The following is an 11953-nucleotide window of genomic DNA, read 5'->3' as shown; positions in this document are numbered from 1 at the left end:
TACGCTATCATGTCATATGACACTTTTATATGGAAACTAAATTCAATATTATATTTTTGCTATATAACCATTTGTCATTCAGACTCAAGTAAAATGTTTAATTTTGTTCTTAGATCAAGGAGAGTCATAAATTTCAGGTTGGGGCAAGTTGTCAAATTTGATGGATGTTTCAGTTTTATCAGTTATTAAAATTTCTGTTGGTTTGATATTTGTTCGTGCTAGTTTAAAATTTGAAATAATTGTTGTTCTGTTAAGTCTTCATTGATTATGTTTGCGCAATATTCATATATAGCCTGTTCCCTAGAACAAAGCCACTTCCCCAACACTTAAACACCCAGAATGTTTTATATTGGCTATAGTCAATATTTAGTTTAATTAAAATCTTCTAAGTGCAGTATTTTGTATTCAAGTAATTTTTGCACTCAGACTGGACAGTTTCATACAGGTGAAAAACATAATTTAAATGAGTTTTTTTTCTTCCTGAGCTGTTTTGATAAAGAAGTAATGATTTATCCTGAAATCTTTTTTAGATGATGAACAAGGTTTTCCATGTTTATATAGACAATAAAAAGACTGTGAAAACACATTAATCATAGGCCTATATTCTCCATGTACAGAATATGAGGTTGAGTTGGTGATTTCATTCAAAAACGTATGAGGCTCAGTTGAGCGAGCGCAGGTGGACGTATTTGATGTACACGCACTTGTGGACCCTTTCATCTGAACATTTTTTTTTTTGCTTGGTATTTTGTGTTCTTTTGCTCTAAATTGTCAGCGTAAAACATGATGACCATGTTCTCATGTATTTGAGAATGTTCCAAAGATCATCTTTTGCTTCAGTAGAAACAAGAAAATCTGTCCCTTTAAATGGGAAAAGTCCACATGGCTTGATTTTAAAGCAATAAATACATCTGTACTAATTTGCTTTTGCAAAGCTAGAGATTCTGTATTTTGAGGAACGGAAAAAATATCACCTGACATTTTAGTACATTTGTATGTGAGGGCTGAATGACAGTATGTTGAGTATATATGAGATGAGAATGAATTTCTGTGTACAACAGAGCTAGTAATCCACTATACTATGCTTCCCACATGAATATTTAGCCTACCAGTTTGTTTTCTCAGTTATATCTAAGAAGTTAAAACGTTAAAGTAAAAAGTTACAGTCTGCATAATCTGATATCTGGAAGACGGCTGGAAATTGACTTGTCAAGGTAATAAACTCCCCTCAAAACTCCTTTATATTAAAGTTGTTTTTGATCCTAAAATGAAATAATAAATTGTTAAACAAATGATGTGTTATCAATTTGTCTTCAGTCATATTACAAAGCTAATAGATGATGCCATTTTTACAAGCTATGAGTTGTAAATGTTGTGTCATATCAGATTATTGTTTTCATTTGCAGTTTGTAGGCTTGTTGGCATAACTTTGGGATTGAACAGACCACACAAAAAAAGAGAGAGACCACACTCTTACTCTAAAATACATATTTTTGTATATAAATGAACATTAATGAACATTTCTATACAGATACTAATTGAAAGACTGTATTTAGGGACAAGTACAGCCATGAACTGCTCTTCTGAAGATCCCACATGTGTGGTGTTCCCATCAACAAACCTCAGCACTGCAATGACCACTATTAACATTTGTGTGTTGACCTTCTCTGTTTGTGAGCTCATTTTTTCTGTCTATGCTTTTCTTTTTTTGATTTATTCAGTTAGTCGAAGTCTGCAAGAATCATTGCTCTTGCTTGTACTGAGGTTTTTAACAGGAAAAATCATCACTACCCGTCCTCTGTTTCAGTGTCTGATGTGTGTTGAGCGTTACCTGGCAGTGGTTCATCCTGTCACCTTTCTGAAGTACAAACCTCTCAGATACAGAATGATCTGCTGCACTGTAGTCTGGTTAATAGGTCTTGGATCCTGCTTTATTTGCTTGTTCATTTTAATATTTCAAACACATTTTGTGTGGATTTCATTCCTGCAGTTCCTTCTCTTCCTCTGCATCCAGTTGTTTTGTCTTGTGGCTGTTCTCAGAGCTCTGAAGGAGTCAGGACCAGGAGAGAGAGGGAGAGAGAGAGAGGAGGAAAATCCAGTTAAGAGAAGAGCATTTAAGATCATTGTTATATTGATTGTGACTATGCTATTCATAGTTGTTCCTTTTATTATCTCAAGATTCCTCAATATTCTGCTACAAAAAGACGTTGAAGAAGTGAGCTTGGTTAGAATGTATTGTTTTGTGCTGGGTGGTTTTGTACCTGCTATTCTTTATCTCTGGTGCGTTGGGAAACTGCCTTTCTTCAAACCTCCATAACACCTCTCACTACTTTAAAACATTTAAAGGGGTCATATGATGCTTTTTGTGTGTATTTGGTGTAACAGAATATGTTGACATGTTTTAATGTTCACAAAACACATTTTTTTCAAATACTGTGCATTATTGTAGGTCCTCTATGCCCGCCTCTCTCAAATGCGTAGTTTTCTACAAAGTCCCTCCTTCTGACAAGCGCAGTCTGCTCTGATTGGCCAACTGATCCAGTGCATTGTGATTGGCCGAATACTGCAAGCACTCGTCGGAGCTTCATCTTTCAAAATAAATGTAAAGACAGTTATTAATGTCCTAGTTTTACCATCAGTTCAAGCTGAAGGGGGAACAGAGTCACGTGACAGACTCAGTGATGAAGCTCGTATGTGTTTGCAGTACACAAGTCACGGACGGTTAAGACAGCTGACTCCACTGTGTGACCCTGTCTCTCTCTCTCTCTTACACACAGACACGATGCACAAAACTCCGCATTTGAACAGTCAATAGCAAATACTAATATCAATTTTAATAACAAAACATACTTACAGTAGCTGATTCAGAAGCGCCAGATTGTCTAGCAAAGTCAGAATGACCTCCTCTCCTAGGTTCACGAAACGGTCATCCATAAAATGCGTTGCTGTTTTGTTGTAAGTAATCTTAAAGCTTCCTGAATACATCTACTTTCGGAAGGCCAAATAAAGTGCTTTCGCCTAGATACACACAGCATCTCCCTGACATGGCTGCTTCGACACTAACTGTGGTTACTGAAACCACGGCTTCTTTCTTTGCGTGAACATTTGGGAGGCATTACGCAAATTTCCACATCGTGACGTAGATATGTGGGAACGTGTTAGAATGAGCCATTTTAGGGGGGCGTGGCAAAGTCTTAAATTTGATAAAGAATATCTCTTTGGGTTTGAGACTTTAGTCTTTGCAACTTTACAGATCTTCTTCATGCACCAAGAGCTTCTAACACTCCAAAGAGAAAAAATGAAAAATTGAAATCGCATCATATGACCCCTTTAAGTTTTGTCAGCATGTTACCATCTATTTTGCTATTTTAGGGTGCTTTTTTGCTTGATGGTTTTACTCTTATGGTTTCATTAAGATCAGCTATGCTTTTTCCTTCATGCAACAAAAGTGTAAATACTGTATACTGAAGATGTTGTATTTGTGTCTATAAAAACTTCCCTGAAATGAGGGAAAGTGTAATAAAACAAAAATCTGCCACACACCATTTTAGTTTATGTATTGTTAATGATTTGTTTTCAAAATAAAAGCATTTATCATTTATCTCTAACAGAGTCACAAGGTTCCATGTCAGAGTTTTTATTCAGCTTTGCAGTGAATTTACAAGTTTTCTTAAATCTGTGAATTTACAAGTTTTATTATATATTTGATTTTAAAAGGTATTTTTTTTTATTTAGCACAATTTTTGCACAAAGTTTGCCTGCATCAGAACACTCAAGATGAATTTCTAAATGGAGCTTTTATCTTAATTTCAAGTCAATATTTATTGAATTAAATGTAACAAATAATAATTGTTAGCATGTGTTTTACATGTACATTTTTTTTTATGCATATACAGCGGTGTGAAAAAGTGTTGGCCCCCTTCCTGATTTCTTATTTTTTTGCATGTTTGTCACACTTTCAGATCATCAAAGTAATTTAAATATTAGTCAAAGATAACACAAGTAAACACAACATGCAGTTTTTAAATTAAGTTTTTTATTATTAAGGGAAAACAAAATCAAAAACTACATGGCCCTTTGTGAAGAAGTGTTTGCCCCCCTGTTATAACTGTGGTTTATCACACCTGAGTTCACTACCACCACCATATTTTACTGTTGGTATGATGTTCTTTTTCTGAAATGCGGCCAGCCGGCAACTTCTGGGAAGATTCTCCACTGTTTCATGTTTTTGCCATTTGTGAATAATGGCTCTCACTGTGGTTCGCTGGAGTCCCAAAACTTAAGAAATGGCTTTATAACCTTTTCCGGACTGATAGATCTCAGTTACTTCCTTTCTCATTTGTTTCTGAACTTCTTTGGATCTCCGCATGATGTCTAGCTTTTGAGGATCTTTTGGTCTACTTCACTTTGTCAGGCAGGTCCCATTTGAAATATTTGCATCTCAGTTGAGTTATGTGACAAGGAGTCATGCAAATATATAGTGACAGCTGTGAAGTCAGTCTAAAAAAACAACAACACATATGCCCAGAGAGACTAGGCATTCACTTTTTAGGGTACATAATCATTTGAATTTAAATTTCTTATAATTTTGTATCGCCTAATCATTTATTGTAAAAACAGTAGATTATTAATAAAGATCTTTTTGTATACAATAAAATAAACATGCATTTTTTTATATACTATACATAGTTATTCATTGTCATTGCTCAAAACATTGTTCACCTAAAGAATAGCATGTTTGTTTCATACATGTGCACTACTTCGAGCATGTTTTTGTCATTCTTTTGTAATAAGGTGTTATTTTATGGCTGTGCTATTATTCAAAAATGTGGAAAATATTATTAAAGAATGAGTATGTTGCAAGTGTATTATTGTGTCTAATTTTCTAATAATTTTGGGTCTTTCTAAATCTCATTTTTGACAGTGTAAATTTTGCATGGTGTGTGCCACCTGTGCAAGCCAAGTTTCAGATGTATACTCGTCATGTGACAATTTCTTTAAACAATTGACTCATTTTTTTTATTTTTTTTTTATGTGATTTATCTTTAAAAAAGGTGACCCCCTTGCGAAAAAGGCAGGCTTATACATTAAGACCATAAATTTGGTTAAAATGTTAGATGCATTACAATACAAACAAATATTTGTAGAGAATAGTATCCTACAACATATTTTTCCAACTAGCCCTTAAAAAAGCATCATATCCCATAAGCTGAAATCATTGAACTCCATGAACTATCAATTATATTTTGAATCTAATTTTTTTCCAATGAATATTTGCATATGTGCTCTATTGCATGTGGAAGTCATATATATTCTTGTGACAGCTGTGAAGTCAGTCTACAAAACAGCACAGATTTATCCAGAGCAACTGGACATTCACACTTCAGGTGATGAACCTTTCTTTCAAATTGCATTCATTTTCTTTTTTATGCTGAATATGGTATGTCACAGTGTGGTTATTAGTCAAATTAAAGGGTTAAAGGCACACTATAAAAATTATATCATCAATATGTCATGGCAACATATGTTATTCAATTACTTTAACTCGTCAAATTAACGTAACTAATTTCAACTTCACTTTTCACATGCGATTCAACTAAAAGCCAGTTTAAAATAATTTATCACTTGAACGGCCAATTTGATTATACTTAATTTAAGGCAGCAACTGAACTTGTTGAAGAAGGTAGAATTGGTACGGGAGATGTATTTTAAGTGAAAAAGAATCAATAATTTACTTCGAAACCAAAATTCCTTCTATTCCAACAGATCACAGTTCCTGTATTTTGCGAGTTTTTGTGGTCCAGACAAGCGAGGCGAAAATGAACTCATCCACACCTGACTCATACACCAACTCCACAACTCCTTCCATTGAGCTAACAGTCTGTCTGGAAATGTGTGTGTTCACCTTTAATTTCCTGTTTGGTCTTCTTACACACTCCTATGTGATCTGGCTCATCGTCACAGGAACTGGAATTGCATCAGAGTTCTTCATCCTCAATCTCTCTGTTTGTGAGATTGGAAACTCTTTGAATTCGTTGTTCTTTATGCTGTCAACTGTGTTCTCATGTCTCTCAACATTAGTCGCGTTTTTACAAGGACTCGCCATCACTGGTCGTCCTCTATTTCAGTGTCTGATGTGTGTTGAGCGTTACCTGGCAGTGGTTCATCCTGTAACCTTTCTGAAGTTCAAACCTCTCAGATACAGAGTGATCTGCTGCACCATGGCCTGGATCATTGTTCTTGGACCATGTTTGTTTTGTAGGTTTATTTTACACCCTCTCAATTTGGAGGCATATTGCTGGTTCTTTACATTACAGCTCCTTCTCTTTCTCTCCATCCAGTTGTTTTTCCTTTTAACTGTTCTCAGAGCTCTGCAGCAGTCAGGACCAGGAGAGAGAGGGAGAGAGATAGAGGAGAAAAACCACATGAAGAGAAGAGCATTTAATATCATTCTTATATCTACAGTGAATGTAGCTATCATATACATCCCGTATGCCATCACAGCACTTTATACCATTGTAATACAGCAATATATACACGGGGGTTGGTTTGGTGCTTTGCTTTTTTATGTGCTGGCTGGTTTTGTTCAGCCTGTTCTTTATCTGCAACGGGCTGGAAAACTCTCCTGTCTCTGTTGCTCATAACACCTACTATTATGATATTTGAAAGTCATGGGACAGTTTTGTATCTGAAAGATTTCTTGTCATGAACCCAGAAATCCTATTAGTTAGTTATCTATTAGTTAGTTTGTTAATCCAGTAAATCTCTCTATATATATTTTACAGAATAAAAATAATTAAGCTATATCACACAAACAGCAGTATGTCTTTTGCATATGGCTATATAATCACAGGCATGTTGATATTCATCATAAGTGCAAGTGCAATATTTTGCAACAGTTCAATAAACATGACATTAAAATAGAGTTTTTTTTTGCCTTCAATATACCTTCTTGTCTTCTTCCTGAATAACCAGGTACATTTATAATTCTCTATCTGCACCAGAGTAGAACATTTTCCTGCCTTTGTCCTCCATAAAAACTGTGCTAGAAATCACTGTGGTGAACTGTATTACATTTTCATAGTAAGATTTTCATATAGCAGAATCAACAATTTATTATAACCCATCTGGGTTCTTGAGTCCTTAAATGACTTTATGAATATTGATTAAAAAAAAAAAAGAATATACCTTCTTGTTAATGTCACTAACATGCAAATACAGCCACTACAGTTTGCATTATTAACATGGTGCATTTTTAAACATTACATTGTTTTCTGGTTGATTAATCAAATCCTATGCATCTACTTCCAACTTGTGGTTGATATTAGTTAGTTTGTTTATACAATCAGTCATTCCATTAATTATCTAGTGGCATTATTGCTCATTATTTTTAAAAGCTTGATCTAAACATTTGCATTTCAGGTGTTCAATGACTGACAGTAGTAGAAGCCTGTACTTTCAGACATTAAAGATTGTTTTATAAGAGTGGATATTCATTATTCCATTATTAATCATAGCCCATAAATAAATCATAATATCAAACTGCCATATCAAGAGTGTGGTTGTCTTGTGTCTGTAACGAATCACAACTGTGTTGACAGTGCTATTGCTTTTATACAGCGATTTAGTAAACAATGAGATTTTAGTAAACAATATGTCTTAACTTACATTTTAGACACAATATTTTTTTTTTCGTTTTTTTTATTTCATTATTATTTTTTTTATCAAAACATCCAAGTTTTCTCTCCAAGCAACACACAGTATTAGAGTTTCATTCTCAAATGAATGTTTTGAAATAATCAGCTGAGTGAATCATTCACTCACGAACACAGTAACTTGTCCCTACTGGCGCAACAATATAACCCAGGGGTAGGCAACGTCGGTCCTGGAGTTCTGATGTCCTGCAGAGTTTAGCTCCAACTCTTAAAAAAAAACAAAAAAAAAAACTCATTTGTCTGTAGCCTTAGTAATCCTGAAGAACTTGATTGGCTTGTTCAGGTGTGTTTGATTAGGGTTAGAGCTAAACTCTCCAGGACCGACGTTGCCTACCCCTGATATAACCCATAGAAAGAGTGAAAATGGCCACTAATACACAGACTGACAGCATGTCTGGAGCCTCTTATTGAAGATCAGTGTCAGCTCATAAGTACTGTATAAAATCTGGCTTGGTTTCAAACTAAAGTTTTGTGAAATTAAAGCATAAAGAAGGCCTGCTGTACAGTTGCAACAATTAAAATCAGTGCCAATATTACTATACACCAGCACTACTAGATGCAGTGTTCTTCTCCCTAAATAATTCTTTAATTAATTTTGTTTGTGCGCATCATACCACAAAGGTTCAATTATATTTAGCCTGTTTATTTATATAGTCCATCTAATTTTGGTCTATAAGTGAACTTCATTTATTTTCAATCTTTAAGCATTTGCATATGTCTGTGGGAGATTTAGCAGATGAAGTCATGCACATATGAGCTGTTCTTGTGACAGTGTAATGCCAGTTCACAAAATTCATATATATCCAGAGAGACTGGACATTCACTCCTAAGGTGATAAACTCTTCTCCTACTGTATATTGGATTAATTTTTTTTATATTCTGCTAAACCATATGCAATGTCAATGTGGTTGGGTAAATGTAAAGTTGTTAAAGTCATGTTTGAGCAACCATAAAATAATGAATATTATTATTTATTATAAAACTTTGCTTACATTTTCTCTGTAACAATAACAAATTACAAAAACAATTACATAAATACTCAATATGCGGCTCAAGATACTTTTTGCGAATTATGGGAGTAACTTCCATTAAACTGTCGATCGACTGCGAATGAATCTGCTTAAGCATTACAAATATGTATTAGTATAAAACAAATTGACATTTAACACCATTAAAGATCAAAATAAAACATGACTGACACCAATAAATGCATATTTCCTTGCGTACTATCGAATGTTTTCCAGGAACAGACTATTAATAACCCCAAAACATAATCCGAAGATTAGCTATGTTTGTTAAGCAAATGTTGAACCTAGTGGAAACATCATTTAAACTAACAGCTTTGTACTCCACAAGGGTAAACCGCATTTTACTTCTGCGTTAGGAAGAGAGTTTTGTAATCAGATGCTCCAGTCTAGTCCGGGCTAAAGTCGTTCAGATAACAAATTGCGATCTTAGGGATCGGCTGAGCAAATAACGATTTCACGTGAAGTTGATATTTAAATGGATATATAACATATTAAATATGTTATAACATATTGATATTTAAATATTAAATCCCATCTTGGTTTGGTGTTGACAAGGTAGGTTAAACATTTTCTGTTAAACAGATCTGTTGGAACATTTCCCTAACAAATGCCGCGAAAACAAACATTTTGCAGGAATAATCGTATGTTGCATATTCAGTCTACTTTTTGATCTCGTTTATGTTGAATTGCAGTCTGAATAACCTGGTGAATTCATAATTCTCTCATCCATTAGCAATATTATTTATGCATTGTGAGCTTCTGTGCTCAGACAAGCGAGGAGGAAATGAACTCCACCACAACAGGAGCTTCCACCAACACCGCAACTCCTTCCACCTCACCATGGGACGGTGCTCAAAATCCTTTGTTCATCATCAATGTCTTGTTTGGTCTTCCTACACACTCCTATGTTATATGGATCATCGTCACAAGAACGGGAAGTGGAGTTGCATCAGAGTTCTTCAACCTCAGTAACTCTTTTTGTGAGATTGGTATATGTGTGGATTTTTTGATCTTTATGTTGGCAAGCTATATTTCAAGTCTTTTTCCATTAGCAATGTTTTTACAAGGATTCACCATCACTGGTCGTCCTCTGTTTCAGTGTCTGATCTGTGTTGAGCGTTACCTGGCAGTGGTTCATCCTGTCACCTTTCTGAAGTACAAACCTCTCAGATACAGAGTGATCTGCTGCACTGTGGTCTTGATAATCACTCTTGGATCTTGTTTGATCTGTCTGATTATATTCATTTTTTCTACCATTACTATGCAAGCATGGTTCTTCTCAATGCAGTTTCTACTCTGTCTCCCCATCCAGTTGTTTTGTCTTGTGGCTGTTCTCAGAGCTCTGAAACAGTCAGGACCAGGAGAGAGAACGAGAGAGAGAGATGAACTGAAGACAAGAGCATTTTATCTCATCCTAATAACTACAGTGACCATGGCTATCACATATGTGCCAACCACTATCTCTGGATTCTTTACCATTGTGACACAACAGTTTAATCTGATAGCTTGGATTCCTTCTATGACTTGTTATGTGCTTGCTGGTTTTGTTCAGCCTGTTCTTAATCTGCACCGGGCTGGAAAACTTTCTTTCCTCTGTACCCAATAAAACCTTTTGAGTACCTCTAGTTTTACTTTTTGATAAATTTAATTACAGAATGGGACCATTTTTAATAATTTCTTTCTTTCTGAATTGCCTCTGTCCTCTAAATTGCTGTTTATTCTGGTCTTTACAATGCTTAAATCAATGGCACAACTCACAAATCCAGTGATTGTTCCTCAAGTTCTCATTTTATCAGCTTGGTACCTTTTAAACACAACTTTATTTCCTGCAGGACTAGTTAAAAAAAAGTGCACTCTTCAAAAAGATGAATAGCATCCAAACGATATGATTTCAGCTGGTGATTTCGAGTAGTCCTTGACAGTTTTGTGTTTAATATATATCAGACAGGTAAAGAATGACAGCTAATGCATATGTGCATGATGAAATCTTTCATTGTCCTATTTATTTGAAGTTTATTAAAAGTGTGTTTATGTCGTATAGTTATTATAAATGGTTGTTATTAGTTTTCTTATACAATAAATAACTTAATCAGTATCAGTTCCTCTGCCATTCTTTCTAAATATCTAAGTTTGCATATGATGTGACTTCCACCTGCACTGGTTGTTTGGGGGTCTTGCACATTCACTTTTCTCTTGCTATTTTTTCTTTAAAGAAAGAATATATATTATGAGATATTGCTTTAGTACAAGTTCAATAATAAAAAAAAAATTATTCACTTAAAATATAATTAAACAAAAGAAAAGAAAAATATCAGATAAGACTTAGAATTGTATTTTTTCAAAACCTTTTTTTTTTTTACTTTAATATTTGCATATCTGGTGTTTTACATAACATAGCAGATAAAGACATGCACAAATGTTCTTCTGACAGCTGTGGAGTCAGTCTACGAACCACAGCACTGAGTTTTATATACATCCCTACAGACTGGATATTCACTCTTCGGGTAATAAAGTCCTCTATTTTCTACTAAACAATGTTTGACAATATTGCTGCAGTCGTTAGTTGTATTAAAGGGGACATGGGCGTGTTAAATGAATCACTTAAGTAAACCAGAGATGATCTCTATTTGTTATTATTTGTGAATGAAGAATTTACTTGACACCATTAGGGCACTGTGTAGGCTTACTGCAGAATATCAAATGATAAGCTTGAAAATTACCTGCATATGTTAGTTATGTAGCCTAATATTGATGTGATCTGATTACTTGAATTTAATTGAGAATTCTGTAGAATTAGGGTGGACTGAAAAGCCTGAAAAAATACTAATGTTTACAATTCTCCATTCATACAGCAATATTATTTATTAATTTATTGTGAGCTACTGTGCTCAAACAGACGAGGAGGAAATGAACACCACCATACCAGGAGCTTCCACCAACACCACAACTCCTTACATTTCTGGAAATCTAGAAATTTGTATGTTCAGCATCAATGTCTTGTTTGGTCTTCCTACACACTCCTATATTATATGGCTTATCGTCAAAGGAACAGGTGGAGTTGCATCAGAGTTCTTCTACTTCAATCTCTCTGTTTGTGAGATTGTTGCCTGTCTAGACTGTTTGATTTTTGTCCTGGCAAACTGGATTTTGTTTCTTGCTCCATTAGCACTGCTTTTCCAAGGTTTTACCATCACTGGTCGTCCTCTGTTT

At 34.8% G+C, this 11953-nt stretch overlaps 1 protein-coding gene across 1 annotated transcript; it reads left to right on the top strand.

The window, feature by feature from the left end:
* The first annotated feature begins 5819 nt into the window (after window positions 1-5819).
* Window positions 5820-10349, top strand: LOC122134740 (G-protein coupled receptor 4-like). The gene is made up of 2 exons (XM_042711430.1): window positions 5820-6005; window positions 9513-10349. Exons 1-2 carry the CDS (start codon window positions 5820-5822, stop codon window positions 10347-10349), a joined length of 1023 nt encoding a protein of 340 aa, XP_042567364.1.
* The last annotated feature ends 1604 nt before the right edge of the window (window positions 10350-11953 follow it).

This window comes from Cyprinus carpio, chromosome A21 (assembly GCF_018340385.1).
Source record: "Cyprinus carpio isolate SPL01 chromosome A21, ASM1834038v1, whole genome shotgun sequence".
NCBI lineage: Eukaryota > Metazoa > Chordata > Actinopteri > Cypriniformes > Cyprinidae > Cyprinus > Cyprinus carpio.
The sequence above is the reverse complement of the archived record's forward strand: the minus strand, read 5'-3'. Positions and strand labels throughout refer to the sequence as shown.